This window comes from Mixophyes fleayi, chromosome 11, assembly GCF_038048845.1.
Source record: "Mixophyes fleayi isolate aMixFle1 chromosome 11, aMixFle1.hap1, whole genome shotgun sequence".
Taxonomy (NCBI): domain Eukaryota; kingdom Metazoa; phylum Chordata; class Amphibia; order Anura; family Limnodynastidae; genus Mixophyes; species Mixophyes fleayi.
The window spans coordinates 54,455,298-54,480,730 of NC_134412.1; the positions used below are offsets into that span (position 1 = coordinate 54,455,298).

The 25,433-nt window shown below is 43.4% G+C and overlaps 1 protein-coding gene across 1 annotated transcript in view; it reads right to left on the reverse strand.

Moving 5' to 3' along the window:
* Positions 1 to 25,433, reverse strand: part of KMT2A (lysine methyltransferase 2A) — a 173,984-nt gene that overhangs the window by 75,474 nt on the left and 73,077 nt on the right. The window contains 5 exon segments of the mRNA XM_075190790.1: positions 2,617 to 2,727; positions 6,723 to 6,896; positions 8,094 to 8,278; positions 21,834 to 21,947; positions 22,653 to 22,773. Coding sequence (XP_075046891.1) covers positions 2,617 to 2,727; positions 6,723 to 6,896; positions 8,094 to 8,278; positions 21,834 to 21,947; positions 22,653 to 22,773 — 705 coding nt within the window.

Below are 25,433 nucleotides of genomic sequence, written 5' to 3' on the forward strand. Positions count from 1 at the left end.
TGCCTACTCCAAGTTCCCTCATACAACCCCATGATAAGCAGGGTTTCCCAGGTGGAGGTAAGAGAAATTAAGCTGGTTTCTTTCAGGACAAGGGCACTCTTGGTGCTCCCTGGTGATTTAGGTAAGCCACCACCGAGGCACTGGTTGATTGGATCTTGATGGTCCTTCCTCACAAGAACTGTTGCCCTGCGACTAAAGCATTGAGGACCACCATGAGATCCAACGCATTTATTGGAAGCCTTGACTCTTTTGAGTCCAAACACCCTTGAACCAGTGCTGAAGCATGATGGCCCATCATCCTCATAGGCTGGCATCTGTTGTAACCAAAAGCTAAGCTGGGTCTAAGGGAGGCCCCCCACTGCTGTGTAAACAGTTTTTAGGGTGGTTTCAATTTTCCTATCCGTGCTGTTTCATAAGTTAGTAGAAGTTAGAGTTCAGAATGGGAATGCCTAAACTCTAAGACCACCTACTATACCCCGCAGTGCCCCCCAATGGCAGGGAAGAGAAATAAACATTTAACAGAATGTTTCATTTTCCTCTTGAACAGCGAAGTATCCAGATTCTCAGATTCCTCGCAGTTCTTAATCTCTAGTGTTTGCCTTCAGGATAGGCGCTAAAACATCCTGTCCCTAATTTCTACCCTCGTCAGGACATGAGAAACCTCAGGATCAGAGCCTTATGCCACCTCACCTTCCTCCTGCGAAGAAAACTCAGTATTGGACCATTCCATAGACTAGAAAACCACTGGAAGCTAAAGCTTCTGTCTTCTAGATGTGATCACCAGGATTCTCTCCAAAGAAGAGGATACATGAACTAAGTCCTGTATCGACCTTGCCAGACTATGAGCCCATGCCAGCTCGACAGGCACTACACAGACAGAACCCATTGGATCCTGAAAGAGAGGCTCAGGGGAGGAGATTACTTCTCCCAGGGCAGCCTTGGGGAGTGCAGAGGACAGAGCATGCCATCCCGATTCGGCTCCTGAGGGCATGTGGCAGCTGCGTCCACGCTGAAATAGTCTAGGCCCGTGGCTCGGCCTAAGCTGGCTACGCCATCTCAGTGAGGTCCCTCACAGGTATCTGCCCTACATTGGGCGTAAGGTAATATCAGCTCCTATCAGGTCCCGGTGACAGGGTCTGATCCATGACATGGAAGGAGAGGGGAGCAACTTGCAATGCAACTGCACCTCTGGTGTGCAGTCTGGGCCCAGGCCCAGCCCGATAGCATTGGAGGCAGGCACTGTCCTAGGCAGGCAGTGGGAATATAGAAAACTTGAGAATTGCCAGTAAATTTAAAGTGCCCAAGTTCCTGTCACCGCACTCTATACCCCAATTGTTCCAGGACTGTTGCCCATAAGTGACTTTACCTCTGATCAAATGAGCACATAAAAAGCCAAGGATTATGATACGCTTACTTGAAAGTAAGAACTGCAGTAGGAATTACTGATCCCTGTGTATGAAAACACATAAAAAACCAGACATTAAGGGGTTTGTGCAACATGTGATTTTGTGCAGGTTTCCATAATTTATGCTTATGTTCACTGTCCCTGGCAAATCGGCTGTACAATATTACTGTAAATGAGACATGGGAAATGCACTGAACTTTTACTGGTCCCGTGCTTACCATGTAGGAGACACCAATATGATTTAAGTAGAGCCTAATTTTATAAAGAAAAAACTGGGACATTTCTGAAAGTAACATCAGATCATTGTTTGGACATAATTGCGGGCTAGTGCTATCGGGAAGTTAATTTGCGTTTTTCCACTGCTACTGTAATCGGTAACAGATTTCTGATAACACAAATTTTGGTCACTCGCTATTACAATCAATTAGAGGGGACACAACTGGTATAATCAATTGTGTGGCATTTGCAGGTAATATGTGGGCATTCAAATAAAACACATCGGGCATATTCATTTCATTTAATATTTTTCATGTTACTGACAATGTTACAGACAATTCACTAAGCCTATCTTTAATTTCACAATATATAAAGCAAATACTAAGTGATGAATGTATAAATAACGTGGAAGGAATTAATTCCTATTCTTAATAGGTGAAACAAAAGATTCCTAATCCAGTTATATCCTGCATGAGCCCTCCTATCAATCTTATTGATGTGTGCTTATTATTTTACAACTCAGCAACAAAGGGCTGTGGTCTATTGGCATGTGCAGAAGTGACATTCAGTCAGTCAGTGATCCAAAAACATAAAGAAAGTAAGCAAACAGAAGTCACAAATACCCAGACTTGCTTAGATATCCCCCTTTAGTGTAATTAAAGGATTTCACAAATTGTATTTGATTAAGGAATTGTTTGTGTGATATATAGGGCTTTGTACTTTTGACTACCCATGCCTTCCCTCCCATTTGTGTTTTTATCACACAATACAGGTTTACTTTAGGCTTACATACACATTTACGAATATCACAATAACCTATACTATAACAAATTCTGAAAATACAATCATGATTCATACCAGCCAACCACTATTTATATTACTTAAAAAATGTGTGATTCTGCAAACACTTTAGCACTTCATACCTGCTATAAAGCATGGATGCAGTGAGGTTACCCCTCAGACAAGAACATTAAGAGGCCAGTAAATCCACTCACCCTTGTGAAAAAGGACTTTACCATGCTGTTTGCCTTCTTCAACTCAGGATGCCCACCATCTGCATTAATAGCAGCCTGGATAATCCTCACAATGTCATCACTCATTTCCAACTGAGAATAAAAAATGGGAAACTTAAATTAACATATCAGTACTTTTACCAACACCAAATGTTACATTTATGTAAAAACAGAGGCTGAATGATGTTTCAACAAAAACTGAAAATTCACAAAAGTCAAATCAGGCTCCCAAAGGTAACTTACCTGTGTGGTATGAGGGTTCAGGTTCTCCAGTGGGTCCCCCGATGTCTTGCATGCACTTCATCACTGCTACCAACACTACTGCACACCCCAGTGGACATCAGTCCCTCAGTCCTGCTGACCCTGCAGGTTTTTCTCAGATAGGCAGCGTGTTGTCCACTAGTAACACAATGTCTGTGTGAGTATGCAGGAGCAAGAGGAGTAGTGATGGGTGTGCACAGTAGAAAAAGGGGACCTGCTGGAGAGCTTGAATACCAGAACCCAAGAAGAAACCTGGCTTAACTTCAGATCTCACATCCAAAAATAAATTTTTAGTTTTTGGTGGAATTATTTATTAAAGTATACACTGAAACAAAAGAGGGACATTTGGAAATATTAGAGTGCTGAAAGGCAGCAGTGTCCACAATCAACAACTGGTATCATGCAATTCATTTTTAAAAGTAAACAAAAATGGCAACGGGTCATTCCACATCAAATTAACAATTGTAGAAAAAATTCTACCATACAATCTCTCATTTCAATTAAATTTGGTATGATAAATGCTGCCATGAGTGTAAAGAAACTCCCCAAATCTTAGGCTGATATGTGCACTGGTTCTGAAGTTATACGCCTTTAAAGTTGCACTTTTTTTTTAACAAAAAACTTGCTTTTAACGTTGCTTTAAATTGCATTTGTAGCTCACCTGATTGAGCTAGAGTTGGGTAATGTCTCATTTTAAACCTATTTTTATGGGCTTTCATGTAATATATAACACAGCATCATGTTTCAATAAAAATTAAAAATGTAACATTTTCAAAATCAAAATATTGATTTTCTCAAAAGCCATATTTTGAACAACACATCAAAAATTGTTCATACTGTTGTTAATAAATCCCGAAAGTTTTATTTTGGAATCATCTGCTACAAGGGCTTTCAGTTTTGGGTGATTCGTGAAAACTGTATTTATTGGAGGTATTACACAAAGATTTTACAGACAGCACCTACTCCCATTTCTGCACAGACGTGTAAAATTAAGCAGAAAGATACTTCAGTTGTCTTGAATAGGCCCACCTTTTACAGGGACAGGTTAGGTTTGGGTATGCTTTACTTGGTGAAGAAAAGCCCCTTGGTCACTAATTTAAGCCCAACAAAACCTAACCCGAGCCTGGACCATTTGAGTCAAATTTGAAAAAGCGGAGTGTTTAATTACAGTGGATTATCAGACTGGGAGAATGTGTGCTAGGAGTAGGGAGAAACAGCAATTTGGAGAAGGGGTTCTGGGAGGGAGAGAGACAGCAGACTGGGAACAACATTGTACTTACAAGAAGAAGCCTCAGTCACCCAACCAGGCAGAGAAGAGAAGGCACAGTCCATGAGGCTGCTGCTGATCTCCAAGGGTCAGAGGAGCATGTGATGGGCTCTTCAAATCAGAGCTCAGCACATGCTCCTCTCACTCCTCAGCAGAGTCTCATGGGAATTATTTCCCCCACTCCCCGGCAGCCCTGTCCATCCCAGCTGTGGAATTTAAATTGGTTTAGAGAAATAAAGAAGAAAAAAGATGGAGGAAAGTGACAGGTACCTTCTAATAAGAAGGGGTTGAGAACGGTTTCAGAGTAGATGTGTAAATTATTTTCTGAAACACCAAAAGTAGCAAAAGTTTCTGCCAGCAGCAGAAAACAACTTGGAACACCTCGAAAAGAGCAAGAGATTCATTGTTCAGTTCCTCAAGATCAGTGATGGGCAAACTTTTTCAGGAGCGGGCCAAATAAAAAAGAAAAACTTTAGGCGGGCCAATATAATTTATTAAAAAACTCAAATATCGAAATATATAATACAAATTTTTTGAATGGGACGGGAGGGTGTTATATGGCAGTGTTACCTCTATAAGTGCAGTGATCGAACAGACACAGGACTTATTTCAGCAGGTTGTTGCAGATCCTTCTTTCTGGTGAGCCACTAACTGACAACACAGCAGCCAATCGAAATCCGCCTTACTATATGGCCCAGCCCATCTCTTCTCACATGACTTTCAGCCATTAGGGGGTGGGCAGGTGTTTGAGTGATTGACATATGAAGTGTCCTTTTAGGAAGGAGGATGAAGTGTAATGGAGGAAATAGCTGGGAAGGCATAAAAATGAAGGTTCTGACACACAGGGTCGGCCCTAATAATTTTATTTATATTTGAATGAAATTTCTTTAAATATTGGCGAGCCGGATAGAACCTCTAAGTGGGCCGGATCTGGCCCGCGGGCCGTAGTTTGCCCATCACTGCTCAAGATTATGTAGTATCAGCTCCCATTTGCTGACATCAGAGATTATGTAACTGCTGTCTATGACAACAAATGGTGGCTTGCATTTACTCTGGGGAAAGATGAAAACATTGATTAAGTGAAAGTCACATTCCTGCATCCAGCTGGTCCATCTGCACCTTTTTCATACCCATGGAAGCCGGATGTTTTATGGATCACTATGGTAGATCTTATGTGTAAGGTGAATCCGTTAGCTTCAACAGGTCGAATGTACACCATTTTTAAAATGGAAATACTAAAAACAAATAAACCCTTCAGGCAGTTCTAGCCCAACCAGTAGCACCATCCATCCAGAGCAGAAGCACCAAAAGGAAATGACCTGTAGTAAGCTTTCTTAAACTATATAAAAGGCATAAAATTATCACTAATGTTTTAAATATTTTAGTATTTAACATAAATGTGTCATTGTACATAATATACATGAAAGAGATTGTTTAAGGAGATAAATTAAAAGTAATGAACAGGCCTAGATAGTTATCATTTTCATTATTTTAACAAACAGTCTAAAATGAAAGCTCTTGTAGGAGATGACCCCATCAAAATTCCAAAATAAAACTTGGGGATTTATTAACAGTATGAACAATTTTTGAGATGTTTTTCAAAATGTTACATTTTTTATTTTTATTGAAACATGGTGTTGTGTTATACATCATATGAAAGCCCATGAAAAGAGGTTTAAAATGAGACCTTGCCCAACTCTCTAGCTCAATCAGATGAGCTACAAATGCAATTTAAAGCAACGTTATAAGCACGTTCATCGTTAAAAAAGTGCAACTTTAAAGCATACTTGCCTACTTTCAGTAGGCGACGTCCGGGAGAGGGGCGTGACTATTGGGCGGGAGGGGGCGGGGACCCTTGAATCGCGTCATTTTGGCCCCGCCCATAAGTAAAATGCCGTTTTGTCACGGGGGCGGGGGATTACAAAAATTAAGCGATTCTCTGCGAATCGCGTCATTCTGCCAAGGGTATTGCGGGATATCGGACTTTCCGGGAGAATTGGCAAGTATGCTTTAAAGGCGTATACCTTCAAAACCAGTGCACAAATCAGCCTAAGATTTGGGGGTTTTTCTTACACCCATGGCAGCATTTATTATACCAAATTTCATTACAATCTGAAACGGTCAGCTTGAAACCTTGTGTTGATTTGATGTGGAAATGACCCCAACCTAAGGAAACCAAAACACATTAATGTATTTGGTAAAACTTACAAATGTGCATATTTAAAAATCTTCATGCCATGACGCTGTATGTTTGGCAATGTGGGTAAAAGTGTTAGCCAGTAGAGTAGGCAGAGAGTACATATTTAAACACCTTTTATCTAGTATGGATGAACAAAACTACACAAAAAGTGTGCTTGGACCTGGTGTTTGTAAAACTACCTTACAGTTAAAGACAGTACATAAAAGTAAAGGAGCAGTGAATGAATAAAAAAGGCCTATTGAGAAACACAGTTCATGAAAAATAGAGCGGTGGAGAGACTGAATGATGCATCAAGCTTTGTTGTTGTATTACAAATGGGTAATCAATTGACCATGACCAGGAAGTCATATAAAAACTTACCACAGAAGTGTATCTGCCATGGTCCATCTTCTTCTTCACCCCCTCCAGGTCAAGAGGAGGTTGCTCATCTTGCTTGCCAACTTGGGTCAGAACAGGTGGGTCAGGACCCTCAGGAGAGCTTCGGGAAGGCATGTTTTCTTCTGGCTCTGGATTTAAATCCGGAGGCTTTGCTGCCTTTGAGATGAATAATAATAAATATCCTTTTTTTTTTTTCCCTTTAATGTTTTGTGTCTCTTGTCCATAGACTTGTACAAAAGCAAACATAAAATTACACTAAACTGAAAGTATCATTCATTACAATAAACATGCATTGTTTAAGGATTATTTGTACATGTTACATTGTGTTAATTGCAGTATAATACACAAATAGCATATAATAAGAACAAAACAAAAAGGCCATGTTGAATACCGATTTTTGTAGAGTGCAATATGCAGTTGTTTCGGGGTGTGAGAAGGAGCGTAAACCTAAAAAGTGCGCCATAGGAATATTTAAATGGTTGTTTTAAAGTTTTTAATATTTTAAACAAAAAAGGGATTCAACTTTCTGTTCTTCATGTTTTCCATTTAAAGCAGGGGTCAGGGAACTTTTTTACCTTTTACCCCCAAATATATTTAGATACGCCGACGTTACCCCCTTGATTTGAAAGGAAGGAAATCATATATTATTAATTATTGGAATTCAAAATTTTATTGAATCTATTCAAAATTTCTTTGAAAGCTTCAACTTCAAAACTTCAGGTTTTGGAGAAATGATGTTGCTTCATTTTTGATACGAGAGCAGCAATATTGGCGCATTTTGAAGTCAATTTGAATACAGTGTCCAATCGATTTCTCTGCTTTGTTTTTATGTTCATTAGAGTGGAAAATCCTTGTTCACAAAGGTAGGTTGTTGCAAAAGGCAGCAACTTTTTGACTGCCTCCTCTTGTGCAATTTTGAATGCCTTTGCAGCTGTTGACATCTGAAAATATGACAGATCTGCTTTGTTTTCAAATGCAATACGTGCTTCACTATTGCATCGAAGCTCAAGAAGTGCCTCTGCCAACCCTTGAGGCTCTTCTGGTACAACAGCAATTTCACATTTAAAGGAGTCTACAATCCAACTGACAGCATGTGAATCGGCAGCATTACCCCCAGTAATTTCATTTTTACCCCATTTGGGGTAATTTACCCCTGTTCCCTGACCACTGATTTAAAGGAACAACAAGGGCAATCCATTGAATTTGTCCACATGACTTTAGCCTTAAATTGATGATGTTTCTACTGGTTGACCCAAGAACCTAAACTGAATAACCCTCTAAAATACCAATTTAAGGTAGGGAAAAAAAAAGATTTTAAGACAATTTCAAGCTCAGCTGGATGTCAGGTCTCACCTGTCGGTAGCGCAGAAGATGGCTAGATGTGCGAGAATTCAGCAGAGCAGTTACTACATATTTGAGAGAGGCCTGCAACTCGTTGGTCAGTGCCAGCCTCCACTCTGCAGGGTGGTGCTCAGTGCAGTTTATACAGGTGTAGGCCACACTTTCCGGCAAGTTTGAAAGGATCTCATACATTTCATCTGAGGAAACAAAAATTATGCGTGTTAACACACACAGGCAATTACTTCTTAAGCACCCCCATTAAAGGTCAGGTTTTAATGGACACCTAACAAAAAAAAAAAAAAGTCTAACACATAGTACAAAGTAAAGCATTACATTGAATAGAAAACACATTCTTGATATTGATGATGTTTTCATTGTACTATATTATATGTACATAAACTAAACACAAAAGTAGTGGACAAGAAAATGGAAACCTCAATATAAAGTCACTCAACTCGTTGTGTGACCAGTACGACTTGTATGCACAGCAGCATTAAATCTACTAATGTTTGGAATTGTGCAGGGCGAGAAAATCACTTAACAGATAGCTGGTTGATCATGGAGGAAACCACAAATCAGGTGTCATTCCAAATGCCCAACTGGGTTCAGGTTTATTTATTTATTTTTAAATCAAATATTTTTATCAATGAGTTTTCATACAGTACCAAAAAAATAAAATAAATAAAAATAAAATAAACAGGTTACCCAATCTAATGGATAACTTATAGCCGTAACAATCTTATCTAACCTAATATCTAAACCATTGTGCATTATGATACCATCATCATCATGGCCTAACACTTCAGCAATTTGATCTTATACAACTACAGTCATGGCCAAAAGTTTTGAGAATGACACAAGTATTGGTTTTCACAAAGTTTGCTGCTTCAGTGTTTTTAGACCTTTTTGTCAGATGTTGCTATGTTATACTGAAGTAAAATTACAAGCATTTCATAAGTGTCAAAGGCTTTTATTGACAATTACATTAGGTTTATGCAAAGAGTCAATATATCTGCAGTGTTGACCCATCTTTCTGAAGACCTCTGCAATTCGCCCTGGCATGCTGTCAATCAACTTCTGGGCCACATACTGACTGATGGCCAACCACCCATTCTTGCCTAATCAATGCTTGGAGTTTGCCAGAATTTGTGGGTTTTTTGTTTGTCTACCCGCCTCTTGAGGATTGACCACAAGTTCTCAATGGGATTAAGGTCCGAGGAGTTTCCTGGCCATGGACCCACAATTTCGATGTTTTGATCCCCGAGCCACGTAGTTATCACTTTTGCCTTATGGCAAGGTGCTCCATCATGCTGGAAAAGGCATTGTTCGTTACCAAACTGTTCTTGGATGGTTGGAACAAGTTCCTCTTGGAGGATGTTTTGGTACCATTCTTTATTCATAGCTGTGTTCTTAGGCAAAATTGTGAGTGAGCCCACTGCCTTGGCTGAGAAGCAACCCTACACATGAATGGTCTCCAGATGCTTTACTGTTGGCATGACAAAGGACTGATGATATAGCTCACCTTTTCTTCTCCGGACAAGTGTTTTTCCAGATGCCCCAAACAACCTGAAAGGGGATTCATCAGAGAAAATAACTTTACCCCAGTCCTCAGCAGTCCAATCCCTGTACCTTTTGCAGAATATCAGTCTGTCCCTGATGTTTTTCCTGGAGAGAAGTGGCTTCTTTGATGGCCTTCTTGACACCAGGCCATCCTCCAAAAGTCTTTGCCTCGCTGTGCGTGCAGTTGCACTCACCTGCCTGTCTGCTGCCATTCCTGGGCAAGCTCTGCACTGTGGTGTCCCAATCCCACAGCTGAATCAACTTTAGGAGATGGTCCTGCCGCTTGCTGGATGTTCTTAGGTGCCCTGAAACCACCTTCACAACTATTAAACCTCTCATTGAAGTTCTTGATGATCCGATAAATGGTTGATTTAGGTGCAATCTTACTATCAGCAATATCCTTGCCTGTGAAGCTCTTTTTGTGCAAAGCAATGATGACTGTACGTGTTTCCTTGCAGCTAACCATGGTTAACAGAGGAAGAACAATAATTTCAAGCACCACCCTCCTTTTAGAGCTTCCAGTCTGTTATTCTAACTCAATCAGCATGACAGAGTGATCTCCAGCCTTGTCTTCGTCAACAGTCTCACCTGTGTCAATGAGAGAATCACTGATCTGATGTCTGCTGGTCCTTTTGTGGCACGGCTGAAATGCAGTGGAAATGTTGTTTTTGGAATAAAGTTCATTGTCATGGCAAAGTGGGAAATTATTTGCAATTCATCTGATCACTTTTCATGACATTCTGGAGTATATGCGCAAATTGCCATCATAAAAACTGAAGCAGCAGACTTTGCGAAAAGAGGATTTATATACTTACGTTAAATCCGTTTCTCTGATTCCGTCTGGGGGACACTGCTTACCATGGGTTGTGGAAGGGAGCACGGGAGTTGGCACCTAGCTAGTTAATCTTAAGCACTGCTGACAGACCCCTCCCCTCTACAATCCCCCCGCCTCTTCCTCCTCAGTTAATTCAAAAAGCCCCAAGGAGATAGGTCAATCAACCAAGAGCATACAGAGGAAAGGCAGAAGGGAGGGATCGCAGTGTCCCCCAGACGGAATCAGAGAAACGGATTTAACGTAAGTATATAAATCCTGTCTGGGGGACACTGCTTACCATGGGGACGTTCTAAAGCAGCCCCCTAAGGGTGGGACCGCTCTGAAAGCCCCGCTCGTAGAGCACTATGAGCGAAATTTGCATCCGCGGATGTGAATACATAAAATTGATAGAATTTGGTAAATGTGTGGACAGAAGACCAGGTGGCTGCCCTGCAAAGCTGGTCAAGAGAAGCCCCATTTCTTGCTGCCCATACCGATCTGGTGGAATGGGCCGTAAGTCTCTCAGGCACAGGAAGGTTAGCTCTTATGTAAGCCTGCTTAATAGTTGCCGTAATCCATCTTGCAATGGACTGTTTAGAGGCTGGCCAGCCTCTTTTGTTAGAATCATAGAGAACAAACAGGGAATCGGTTCGTCTAATTTGAGATGTTCTTTTGACATAAATACAGAGAGCCCTAACCACATCTAACTTTTCCATAGACTGCAGATCAGACAGAGAAGTAGATTGAAAAACCGGAATTACAATTTCCTGGTTCAAATGGAAGGAGGACATCACTTTTAGAACAAAATAGGGGAGTGTTCTCAAAACCGCTCTGTCCTCGTGAAAAACCAGATACAAATCTCCTTATACCTTCCCCACTCCCCTCCCTCTTAATAGGTCATACAAACTAAATTGGTCCCTCGGGTTCCCTTTCTGGGTCCCCCGGCCCTCCCTTTTCTTTTGTGGTTGCTCTTAGCCTACCACCCCCCTTAGAGCCTAGGGCTCTACGCTGGTCCCCCTGATGGCCTGTCCATCATGTCCTTTCCTCTACCAGCATTTGCGACAAGTGGACTTTGGTCCGCTTTGTCGATCCCCTTGTACCCTTAACCTTTGAATCTCCCCCCCCTTTTCCTCACTGGTCGTCACCTACCATGTCATTCCCTGTACACTCTTCTTTTTGTCTCCTCTCCCCTGACATCTCTTCCCTCTTCTGGTCTCCCCTCATTGATTTTCCTATGACCCTTAACCTTATCTCCTATAATGTCAAGGGCCTCAACTCCCCTCAGAAACGGGCTAAACTCCATTCGTCTCTTAAATCTCTTAAAGGAGATTTGATATTTCTACAAGAAACTCATTTTGTCCACCATCTCCACCCCGAGCTTCGTTCCAGAAAATTTCCCTTGACATTTCATGCATGTGACCATAGGCAGAAAAAGCGGGGTGTAGCAATCCTGTTTGCGCACCATTTAATTTTCGAACTTCATGACTTTCATAAAGATAAAGAAGGTAGATTCCTGATTCTCATAGGCACTCTGAATAATCTCCCCTGCACTCTAGTGAACCTCTATGCACCCAACACCAGCCAGCATAGGTTCTTCAAAAAACTGGGTTCTTTGTTAGCGTGTGTCTGTCAGGGTGAACTTATTGTCGCTGGTGACTTCAATGCTGTTTTAGCCCCAACTATAGATCGTTCCTCAGGCCCCTCCTCTTCTTCCCTGAGGAGAGATGCCCACACGACAGCTGGCTTACAGGCTTTTCTGAAACTCCATAACTTATATGACTCATGGGGAGGGGAGTATTAGAGCCCTTGGCCAGGGACTATACCTTCTTCTCTTCTCCCCATAATACCTACTCCCGGATTGACATGATCCTGCTCAGCCATGACCTCACTCTTAAACTTTGCTCCTCCCAAATCTTCCCTGTGACCTGGTCAGACCATGCCCCTGTTTCCGCTGTACTCACCTCCCTTGCTCACCGCCCTCCTGGAGCAACCTGGAGAATCAATGAATCACTCCTGCATGATAAAGAAACCACTACTCACCTAAATTCTCTTCTCTCTGAATACTTTGAGACGAACGACACCTCTTATATCTCTCCTATGACTCTTTGGGATGCCCATAAGGCGGTAATACGGGGTCATCTTATTGCCTTGGCGTCACGGACTAGGCGATTCCGTTTGGCTTAAACTATCCAGCTGACGGACTCGCTGAGAGCTCTAGAGCAACGCCACAAATTGAACCCTGATCCCTTGGTTCTCCAGGAAATTGCTTCTGTCCGTGGTGAACTAAATCTTTTGCTGTCCCACCAGGTTGCTAATAAGCTGAAGTGGCTCAATCAGCGCTACTATGAAAAGGGCGACAATGCCGATAGATTGCTGGCTACCAAACTCAGAGCTAAGATAGCGGCCCGGAATCTCCTGGCTATTAGGAACTCAGAGGGAATTTTACACTATGACCCCCAGCAGATACGTGCTGCCTTCCAATCCTATTACACTAAACTTTATAATCTTCCCCAACCGTCTGATCCTCTAGTCTCCCAGGAACACTCGCAGATGATTGAATCTTTTCTTTCTTCTGCTAAGCTTCCGAAACTCTCTCCACAGGCTAGTACTCTTCTGGGGGACGAGATTACTAGAGAGGAAATCGAACAAACCATAAAATCTCAGAAAACAGGAAAGGCTCCGGGGCCGGACGGCTTTACTGCTGTATACTATAAGAAGTTTGCTGGGCTCCTGGTCCCCCGTCTGCACACTCTATTCAACTCAATCCTGACTTGGGGTTCCTGGTCTAGGGATTCTTTGGAGGCTCGGATCTCCGTTATCCATAAAGAGGGTAAGGATGTTCATGAGTGCGCTAGTTATCGCCCTATCTCTCTGCTTAATACAGATGTTAAATTATATGCTAAAATTTTGGCAAATAGATTAAATTCGGTCCCTCCCTCCCTTATACATTATGACCAGGTTGGCTTTATACCGGGTCGTCAGGCCAGAGACAATACTAGGAGAGTCGTTGATCTGATTCATATCATTAATACCAGGAAGGCCCCGGCCATTGTTCTCTCCCTTGATGCCAAGAAGGCTTTTGACAGGATCTCCTGGAGCTTTATGTCCCGAGCCTTGTCGGCGTTTGGGATTTCGGGTAACCTCCTCATGGGTATTCAAGCCTTATACTCCCGACCCTCCGCAAGAGTCACGATCGACGGCTCTCCCTCTGACCTTATCACCATATCCAACGGTACGCGCCAGGGGTGCCCTCTGTCTCCTCTCATCTTTGCCCTTATTATAGAGCCTCTTGCGGCCTCTATCCAGGCCTGCCCGAGCATACAGGGTGTGCGAACGGGGAATCTGGAGAGTAAGCTCTCTCTTTGCGGACGATGTCCTTCTGACTGTCCTGCAACCTGAGAAGTCTCTCCCTGGACTCTTTAGCATATTACATCAATATGGGCTCCTCTCAGGTTACAAGATCAGTATTACGAAATCGGAAGCTCTTCTCCTTAACATTCCCTCCCCAGAAGGACTGGTACTCACTTCCCGCTTTAACTTTCGGTGGCAGAGAAAGAAAATTAAATACTTAGGTATCTTTATTACCGACTCCTATGACTCCCTCTATCGGGAGAACTACCCGGGCCTCTTTGCTAAGATCAAGTCTGAACTGTTCTCCTGGCGCTCATTGATCATTTCGTGGGTGGGCAGGGTCATCTCTGTCAAGATGAACCTCCTTCCTAAGCTCCTTTATTATTTCCAAACCCTTCCTGTTCGAGTCCCCCTTTCGGACCTGACATCTATCCAAAAATGTCTCTCTAGATTTATCTGGAATGGCCGGTCTCCTAGAATTAAGCTGGCTCTCTTAAAGAGACCCACCAGAGGTGGAGGTATGGGTTTCCCGGATTTGAAAATTTACTATTGGGCGGCTCATCTGAGCCAGATTGTAGCCTCCTTTGCCCCCCCCCCCCCCCTGCGGCACTGTCGTGGATTGACATCGAATCCGCTTATCTTAATTTTTCAATTTTTTCCTGTATATGGGGTCTCTCTAAGCAAATTAGATCTCCCCTCACCTCCCAATGCCCTACCTTACTATTCTCAGCAGCAATATGGGAGACCTGCCGACCGCATCTCAGAATACCGGTGTCCTCTCCTACTGTCCTACCTCTTTGGGGTAACCCTGCCTTCCCTCCTGGGCTTTCCTCTGCCTTCTATAGTCCCTGGGTCACTGCGGGAGTTCGATTTGTCGGAGACCAGGGGGCCTTCATCTCCTGGGATGCTCTACGCTCTAAATATCCAAATCTCCATCCTAAATTCTACGAGTATTTCCAGTTACGACACTTTGTGGGCTCTCTCCTCGGGGGAACTCTTCTCCCCCCTCTTAGGTCTCCTTTTGAATCCCTATGTCTCTCCTCACCTTTGGGTAGGGGCACGATCTCCTTTATCTACAGCTTAATTCTCAATGTACTTTTTCCTCCGGGCGGTAGGCATGAGGAGGATTATTGGGAAATCATAAGGGATCAAGTCGCCACCAGCTCTATTTCCACTTCGTTAAAGGAGAACGCATATAAAGTATACTATAGGTGGTGCTATACACCTGACAAACTCACTAAAATGTTCCTCTCTAGTTCTCCAGTATGTTGGCGGGGTTGTGGCCAGATGGGCTCCTTTTTTCATATTTGGTGGTCCTGCCCTAAAATATCCTCCTTTTGGGATCGATTTAGGGCCCTCCTCTCCTCCCTCCTTCCATGCCCTGTCCGGAAAGACCCATGGTCTTTTCTTCTCTGTTACCCTCTGATTAATGATGATAGAGAGTCTGCGAAATTGGCTTCCCATGTCCTTGCAGCTGCGCGTTGCCTAGTAGCTTAGTCTTGGAAACAAGTTGAGCCTCCCACTATGGCGGCCCTGCGATCCTATATCTGGTTTATTGCCCGGATGGAACAGATTACATACCATCTGCATGATAAGGGTGATAAATTTCACCAGATATGGGCTCCTTGGCTTTACTTATAACCCCATACCTCTTGTACCAACTCCTTCCTCCTAAAAAAAAGAACTCCCTGTAGTCATAGGTGGCCTGACTCTTGATGCGGTCTCCCTCCTCAGAGAATCTAAGTAGTAATCTCCATTGAAACTTTTATTGCCCCTCTTTTATTTATTTTTAATTATTTGTCTCTCTTCTTAAAAAGGACAAGATGAAGATTAGGAACTGTGTGGATAAAGGGAAGTGTGTTTTCTTTTCCCTTCATTCTCGGTGGAGACCAGTACCCCCCCCCCCTCCTCCTCCCCTCCCTCCCCCACATTATATTGTTATAAAATGTTATAGTGTCTTGTGTATTCTGGATAACAATTGTATATTTGACGGTCTGTTTATTGACATCCTCTGGCTGTCTTGGATATTTGCTACTCAAATATTTTCAGCTTCATTGACAGATACCCATGATATGTACTGTTCTCTGTTTTTGTTTCTATTCCTGCAAATGTATTATTTGTTCATTCTTATCTGTACATGATTGCTATTTCTCAAAATAAATAGTTAAAAAAACAAAAAACAGATACGGTTCCCGGCAAGACAGAGCTCCTAATTCCGACACCCTCCGTGCCGATGCAATTGCCAAAAGAAAAACAACCTTCCAGGTCAAACACCTAAAATCTGCCTCAAGTAAGGGCTCAAAAGGAGGCCCTTTGAGCATGTCCAGTACCAGATTAAGATCCCATGGTGCTGTAGGCGGAACATAGGGAGGTTGAATATGTAAGACTCCCTGAAGAAAAGTCTTGATATCTGGCAAATCCGCTAATTTCAGTTGAAAGAAAACTGAAAGAGCTGATACCTGAACCTTTAGGGAACCTAAACGAAGCCCTGCTTCCAGGCCATCCTGAAGAAAAGCCAATAAGCGAGGGACACGAAAGGAGGACGTGTGACATGTTCTATTTTCACACCATCTGATATAGGCTCTCCAAATCCGATGATAGATGCGAGCCGAAACTGGCTTTCGAGCTTGCATCATAGTGTTCACTACAATGGAGGAAAAACCCCTAGCCCTCCAGAGGCTGGCTTCAACAGCCATGCCGTTAAACTGAGCTGAGGTAAATTCTGGTGACGGAAGGGACCTTGAAGAAGAAGGTCGTCTCGTGACGGCAGACGAAATCCCTGTCTTACCGCCATAGAGATTATGTCCGCGTACCACACTCTGCGTGGCCATGAGGGAGCTATTAGAATTACCGGAAGACCGCCTTGCCTTACTCGTCTAAACACGTGAGGAAGCATGGGAATCGGAGGAAACAGGTATCCCAACCTGAACTCCCATGACATCGTCATTACGTCCACTGTCACCGCTAAGGGGTCTCTTGCCCTTGCGCAAAACCTGTGACCTTTTTTGTTGTGTCTGGAGGCCATGAGATCTATATCCGGAAGACCCTCTGAACTAGAGACTGAAATACTTCCGGATGGAGTGACCACTCCCCCAGCATCATTTGATTTCGACTTAGGTAGTCGGCCTCCCAATTCTTTATTCCTGGAATGAATTCTGCAGATATTGCTGGAACATACTGTTCTGCCCAAACAAAAATCTGAGCTGCAATTTTCATTGCGGCTGCCCTCCTGGTTCCTCCCTGTCTGTTGACATATGCCACAGCCGTGGCATTGTCGGACTGAACTCTGACCGGGTGGCCCTGAACGAGGGGCTGGACCCCCCGAAGGGCTAAAAGAATCGCCTTCAACTCCAACACGTTTATTGAGAAGGTTGATTCCTGAACCGACCAAAGTCCCTGGAGCCAGAGGTGCAGGATTACCGCCTCCCCCAACCTCTCAGGCTGGCATCTGTCGTAACTATGATCCATGGAGCGAAAGACCTGCCCACCGACATGTGATCCTGATTCAGCCACCACTGGAGCGATTCTCTCGCCCCCAGAGACAGCGAGATCCTCTGGAGATCCAACTGTATGTGGGATCCTGACCATTTCTGTAACAGATCCCACTGGAAGCATCGAGAATGAGCCCGACCAAAGGGGATCGTTTTGAAGGAGGCCACCATCTTCCCAAGCAGCCGCATGCACAAATGAATTGAGGGATTGGGAGAGGACAAGACCTGAGTTGTTATAGCCCGGATTGAACTGATCTTCTCCGTAGGCAGGAACACCTTCTGCCGACTGGTATCCATGATAAGCCCCAGGAAGACCATGCGTTGATATCTGGGATTTCTTTAAGTTTATCAGCCACCCATGGCTCTCGAGGACTGCCAAGGTGAGGGATAAGTGCTGACGTAAGCAAATCTCTGAGGATTTGATGAGCAGATCGTCCAAATAAGGCACGACCTGAACTCTCTTTAAGTGAAGACCCGCTGCCATGACCGACATGATCTTCGTGAAGACCCTCGGAGCTATGGGGAGGCTGAAGGGAAGGGCCCGAAACTGATAGCGGGAGGACCCCACTGTGAATCTTAGGAGAGACTGATGGTCGCTCCAAATGGGAACGTGGAGGTATGCGTCCTTTATGTCTATGGAAGCCATAAACTGATCCTTCACTAAGCCGTTTATTACCGACCTCAGGGATTCCATCTGAAATCTGTCCACCCGTAAGTGTACATTGAGGTTCTTTAGGTTTAAAATGGGTCGAAAGGACCCGCCGGCTTCTTGACCAGAAACAGATTTGAATAAAACCCCTGTCCCTTCTGGTTGTCTGGGACCCTGCAGATGACTCTTTGCGAAAGAAGAGAGGCGACACAGGCCTGTATTGCCTGTCTTCTTGTTGGATCTCGGGGTAGCGGGGTTACAAATAAACGATGTGGTACCGGACCCAGCAGGTCTATCATGTACCCCCTTGATATAATGCCCCGAATCCAAGAGTCCTGGGATGACGCTGCCCATTGTTCCCGAAACAGAGACAGACGTCCCCCCACTGGCGCCACCTCCGGCAGACTAGAGTAGTTGTCAGGACGCAGGCTTCTCCTGTGTCTTGGAGGCCTGGCACCTAGCTGCAAACGAGGATCTACCCCTGACAGAGGAGCCTCTAGCATTTGGTTGTCTACCTCTAAATGACTGTCCTCTAGGCAAGGAGATTCCCCTAAAGGGCTGACGAAAGAAGCTGACCCGAGGAGTCCGGCCCCTACTTGAGAATACCGGCAAAGAAGTACTTTTGCCCCCTGTTGCCTGGGAAATCATAGTATCCAATTCCGGGCCGAACAAACCTGCTGCTGAAAAAGGAATGGTTTCAACTGACTTTTTTGATTCCGAATCTCCTTCCCAGGATTTCAGCCATAACGTTCTTCTTGCTGAAATAGATGCAGCCTGAATAGAGGAGGACACAGACGCTGTCTTCTGGGCCGCCTCATAAAGGTACCCCGATGCCTTTCAAATGCAAAGCCAGGGGAAGTAAATCAGAGTCCTGTAAGGCCTCTGCCAGTTGGTCTGCCCATGCTTCCATGGCTCTAGCAACCCAAGCAAGTGTGGGTCTAAAGGAAGAACCCGCAGCCACATATATAGATTTCAGCTGGGATTCCACTCTGCGATCATTGGCATCCTGCAGAGTTGCTGAACCTGGGACTGGTAGTAAAGTGTGTCTGGCCAAAACGGGCTACTGGAATATCTACCTTAGGAATACTCTCCCAGCAAGCCACGTCTTCCTCCTGCAATGGATACAGGGAAGAGAACCTTCTGGGAACAGAGAACCTTCTATCAGGCTGTTTCCAGGCTCCCTCTGCAATATCTCGGAGTTCTACAGAAGGAGGAAAACGGATAGCCTTCCTTTTGGCCTTCTTAAAGAGACTTCTGTCTCTAGGAGTAGGATCCTCCGGTTCTGGGAGGTCCAACGCTTGTCTCACCGCTAAAACCAAATCATCAATAAATTGGCTTTTAGTGTTCTCTTCCTGTACCAAAGGTTGAACCTGGTCAGGATCAGAATTTATTTCCCCCTCCTCCTCTGAAAACCCCTCAGAGTCTGAAAGGACCATAAGGGTATTAGCGGATCTAGGCCGCTTCCTTTTAGCAGGCGGAATGTTTGGGGATTCAAGTAACTGGTTTAGTTTATCCAAACCTTTTATAAATGCTGCGGACCATGCCGGTTCTGTGGGAACAGGGGCCTGGTCCGTAAGCAATGAGGAAGGTCCTGGTATAGACGTTCCAATAGAACCTGTGGTAGCAGGGAGGCCCAAAGGTGTACTAGCATTATTAGCCACCGAGGCTGCCACACTAGATAGTAACTGATTGGATTGTGAAACCATCTGTGCTAAAGAGGAAACCGACTGTGTCAAGGAGGCCACCCAGGCCGGTTGCTCCGTCAGTGGGGCTGGAAATGCTGGGTTTGCGCAGGGGGGACCCCTGCTTCACAGACAGAGCAGAGCGCCAACGGGTCTTTCTGCCCACAAGGTAATTTTACATTACATCTTGAACATGTGAAATACTTCGCCATAGGGCCCTTTCCTTTATCTGTCATTTTTATAATGGAAGGCACTCCAAACACACAGACTTAAATTGTTAGATTTCGCTGAGAGAGAGAGACTGTAGAGATAATAGTGGGAAAAAACAAGTAATCAACTAATCTGACATAAAAGTTGTACTTGTAATTTGTTAAACCACAATATAATATCTTGGCAAGTAGGAGAATTACAATATAACCCCTACTAGCCCACTTTGTAGTCAGCAAATACAGTAATATGTGTTTAAAAAGGTCAGATACTTAGCCCATAGGCCAAACAGGTGAGAAGTCCAACAGCAGTGTCCTGGTTGCTGCTCCCTCTGATCTGTGTCCTTTTCCCGGGCTTCTCCTTGGCGCCAGAAGACCGGGCTAATCCACTTCTCTCTGGAGGGCAGGGGAGCTATATATCTTAGCTCCCCCCCTCTGATAATGCTGTCTCTCTGTTACAGCTTGCTCCGGTTTTTTTTAAATCAAAAATGGTATGCGGCAGAGTAGTGGAGACCTCAAGAGTTGAGGTCTCCGCAGCGGTTAGCACCCCGATGCCCCCTCCTATGTATGAGGGGGGATCTTGGTATGGCCCCCTTCTTCTACTCGCTCCTCCGCGGATCCAAGATGGCCGCCGGCATTTGTAATTTCCGATAACCAGCGCTCTATGCCTGCAGTGGCAGCGCCGGTTATCGGGGAGGCTCCAGGAGTGACAGCGGTCCGGAGAGACCGCTTGTCACTCTCTATTCAGGCACCTTATTCTTTTCTCTCTGTCAGTGAGAGCCTCTGACTCTCATCTGACAGGGTAGTGCCTGCGCTGCTATGCTGGGAGTGTGTTCTCTATAATAGAACACACTCCCAGGTCTGCCACCAAGATAAAAGAGAAATAAAATGAAAATAAAATAAAATCAAAGTAAAAATTACCTGCAGTAGCTAAAACACTGCCCAACTCCATGGGCACCTAAAAAAAAAACTGAGGAGGAAGAGGCGGGGGAATTGTAGAGGGGAGGGGTCTGTCAGCAGTGCTAAAGATTAACTAGCTAGGTGCCAACTCCCGTGCTCCCCTCCACAGCCCATGGTAAGCAGTGTCCCCCAGACTGGATGAAAGAGAAAAATAATATTTGTGTCATTCTCAAACTTTTGGCCATGACTGTAGTTCCTAACCGTTCAGAAAAAGGTGATTCATTTTTGGCCCATTAGAGTGCCCAATACAGATACCCACACCGTATAAGGTAATACACCATGCCCATATAGGGTTGCAACCAACAAAAAGTGAGGCTGCCAGGGATCAGGTCTATTTACTGAGAAGGTCATGAACATCAGTGTCATGCTCAGACCACATGAGTTCTGTGAATTACAAAATGTTAAATATGCCTCCTGGAGACAGAAACATAACAAGTGTCAGATGATGATATTGAATATTCAGAAGTGAACATCCATTATCTCCAGGTACTCAGGAAGAGTAGTACAGTAGATATAAGAGCTGGACAAAATAAATACTAAACATATATAATGCAAAACAGAGTGCAGACTGACACAAAGGTACATCAAAACACACAAAAAAAAAATCTATATAGGTAATAAGACCAATAACTATTCATTAGTGAGTGGTTAATAGTAACCATTGCCCCACTTAAAGGGTTTTCAGCTGCCAGTTATGTAAATGTAAGTTGGTAAATTGTGTATGTACATGAGTATTAAGACACAGGGAGGCATACAATGCCAAACAAGTAAATACACTCACTGTAAAAATAACTATATGTGTTGGAAGGGATACATATACAGTGGCTTGAATAAGGATGCTTTCATAGTAAGAAACACTGCCCAACTAAAAATTTTTAGTACTATATAGACTGAAATAAAATTTAGTTTCAATGACTCATTATCTAGGAGGAAAAAAGATCATGGTTCTCATAAAAATGGAGACTAGATCTGGAAAGTGACTGGAAAATGATATGTACTAGAAACACATGAAGGAAAGCAGTTTCTGCTATGATCTTACCAGTCAGGTTTTCACATTTGGAATGCACCCAGCGATCACACTTTCCACACTGCATCATCTTACTCTCATAATCATCATCATCATAGCACTTGTTACACAGAGGACAGAAATTCCCTTTAAAAAAACATGAAGAAAGTATCGGATGAGTGAACAGAAACTGGGCCGTAACCTCACAGTATCATCAGCTGTTGAACACACTGTACTCAATATAACCACCATTAGAATGTACACTTTTCTTCAGACTTGGTGGAAAGTTATAGGACACTGGTCTTGGTGGTATGGCTGCTTAGATGTTGTTAAATTATAACAAACACAATTCACCAAAGCTTTCCTGCAAAACCTTACCGTTTTCTTGTCTGTGAACTAAAAACATATATTAAGATTAAATGCATTCAGTTAATTCAGCAGCTATTGACTTGAAAAATGTGGCAGGTGCTAGGAGAGCAACTATCTTGGACTGAAGTCAAAAAGGGATTGACAATCTGATGTCTAAACAGAATAACATCAAGCGGAAAAACACTTCATTAGGTATGCATAGGTACCAAGTTGAGCTCAAAGTCTAGCAAACAGCCATGTACCCCTCCAAACACAATGTGCGTGAATGTACACAGTAAATTACAAATTATTTTAATAAAAATTGCAATTACATTAGCTGAAATTTCTGAATCTACAACTGTCTCAAAGAGATAACATGTTAATACTTATGAATTTCTATCTTTTACTTCAACTTAATTCGATTCGAGTTATCTGCTATGAATTGCATTTTATGCCAGCTTCTTACTGTCCGTTGAGACTTGCTTAGATATTCTATGATGTTACCTTTAGCAAACAGTTTGGCACAGTCGTGGCACAGGGAGAAGTCATGTGACCACTGTGCATCCCATCCTTTACCAGGAGTAGTGGACCCGCAACTCTTACATCTAACACATTTCGTGCAGATCTGGAAGAAGAAAGTTTCACATACACAGGGAAATGTGATTAGTTGTATTACACATCATAATGTTAAGCGCTTTAAAGCCCAAGCGATAAAACAAGTCCTGGCAGTTAAAGTAGTGGATCATTCAAATCCAGGGTTAGTCACATAACAGAAGTTGCAAATATGAGGAGTTCCTATTATTTTTCATTCACACGTCTAGCGACTGTAGAAAAATTATAAGCATTTCTTTCTGTTTGGCAACAATGTATGACAGGATGCAGATCTGTAGGCTCCATGTCTGTAAGAGTGATATTGCAGGAACAGATACATGACTGTTGACATACACTTAGTGCCACTTTATTAGGTACACTGGCTAATGCAAATATCTAATCAGTCAATCATGTGGCGGTAACACAATGTATAAAAGCATGGAGATATGGTCAGACCATATGGGTAAGTGTGACTGGATCACTGATAAATAACTTCTGGTATAAATTTATTCAAAAGAAATAGCGCAGGGCGCTTATTTATATAATTGCACATGCACTTATTTTTGATATTGTGTATATTTTGAGACAGGAAGTCGTTATTTCTGAGACCAGGGTAGAAAATTCGTTTTTCTGTTTTAACCTTTCTAAAGGAAATGCCTTATTCTGATGTATATATCTGATACAATGAGCCTTTGTGGATGGAGGTCTTTTGTGTATTGGGATGTGTTTTGTATTGAAGTGTCATTGTTTGGAGTTTGTAAGGTTGCTAGTGGAAACCTCCAATTAGGCATATGGGGAGGGAGTCTGATAGCAGAAATTGCTAACTAAGTTTTGTGATGAAGTGTCAAATGCCTGCTCTGGCCAAAGGCCCAGCATGGAGTCGTTACTGTGTGGCCTTTTGTCAGAGTGTTCAAACCTTTCTGAACATTATAAACAGCATGTGATGCAGGACATCACAGCATCTCTAGAATTTCATAGAAAAGTGTAAATATTGCTGACTTTGCAATGTATGTAAATCCATGTTTGTGTAAACACATTGCTTCCTGATTCTAAAAAAAAGCCTGTGTCCAAACTGTATAAAAGGCACTGGCTTGAGCTTTTCCAAGCTAATTACCCAAAACTATTATCCCAAATTAAATCTGACTTAGAAACCTGGAGTAAGAATCTCATTTCCTGGATTGGACGCATCAATTCAGTCAAAATGAACATTTTACCCAGGTTACTATATCTTTTTCAAGCCCTTCCCATATGCATCCCCCCGTATGTATTCAAATTCTTACAACACTACACTTCACAATTTATTTGGGGTGGGAAGCGCCCAAGAGTACGGCTTCTTGTTCTACAAAGATCGACACGGGACGGTGGCTTGGGGGTCCCCAACTTTAGGAACTATTTTTTGGCAGCGCAACTTGCCCAATGTATCTTGTGGAATTCCTCAGGCTCCTCCAGAGTCTGGGTCTCGATTGAAGCGGAGAGCCTAGGTATTTCTTCCGCTTCCTCTCTCCTGTGGCTCCCTCGCACTAAGCGTCCTCGGTCCGCTACTTATCACCCAATTGTATCACATTCGCTTTCAATCTGGGACCGAGCAAACACAAAGTTTAATCTCGCCCCGGCTCCTAGTCCAATCATCCCTCTCTTTGACAACCCAGATTTTCCACCAGGTCGTATAGCCTCATCCTTTGAATTTTGGAAAAGGAATGATGTTTATTATCTTAATGATATCACTAAAGACGCTTCTTTTCCCTCATTCGCAGAAATAAAAACCAAATTTATTATTCCCAACACCTTCTTTTTTCAATACTTACAACTTAGAAATTTTCACTCCACCACTAAATTAACTTTAAGAATCAGGCCGTTGACCTCATTCGAATCACTTTTTCTCCGACGATCCTCTACAAATGGCCTTATATCTCAATTATATTGGGAACTGAGAGTCCCTAACTTAGACATCCAAGACTCCCATGAGCGAGCCTGGGAGGAAGATTTGGAAGGCCCTTTGGATAGAGAGGATTGGGATGAAATAAAGTCTAACACGGCCTCTAGCTCAATCTGTGTGAAGCTGAAAGAAAACGCCTATAAGCTTCTTTATCGATGGTACCTGGTCCCAACCAAATTGCAGAAAATCTTCCCGGACATATCCAGCTCATGCTGGAGAGGATGTTCGTCGGAAGGGACCTTCCTCCATATTTGGTGGCAGTGGCCCAAGCTTGCCCCATTCTGGTTGGAACTAAGGGACTTCGCGTCTCAGATTCTGCAGGTGGACATCCCATTCTCTCCTAGGTTTTTCCTTCTCCCACTTGGATTTCCATCTGCTATTACACATCAAACCAAAATGTTCCGCCATATAGTTTCTGCAGCGCTGTGTCAAATTGCCACTAATTGGAAACAGGCCACCGTGCCTACTCTGCAGGCAATTATCAATAGTCTGTCACTCATACAAAATGGAGTTTATGACATGCATACTGCGTAATACTTCTAAATCATTTAACAAAATTTGGGCACCGTTGATGTCATTTTTTTCAATTTCAAACTCCTTTTGCCATTTGACTCCCCTGCAACATTCCACTTGATACCCTTCCTCGATTCTTTACCGCCTCCCCTCCCTTGCCTTCCCCTTCTTTCTTTCTTCTTCCCTTCTCCTGCTTTGCCCCTCTTTTTCCTCAATTGGCGGTTTTGCCACACCGCCCCCCTAGT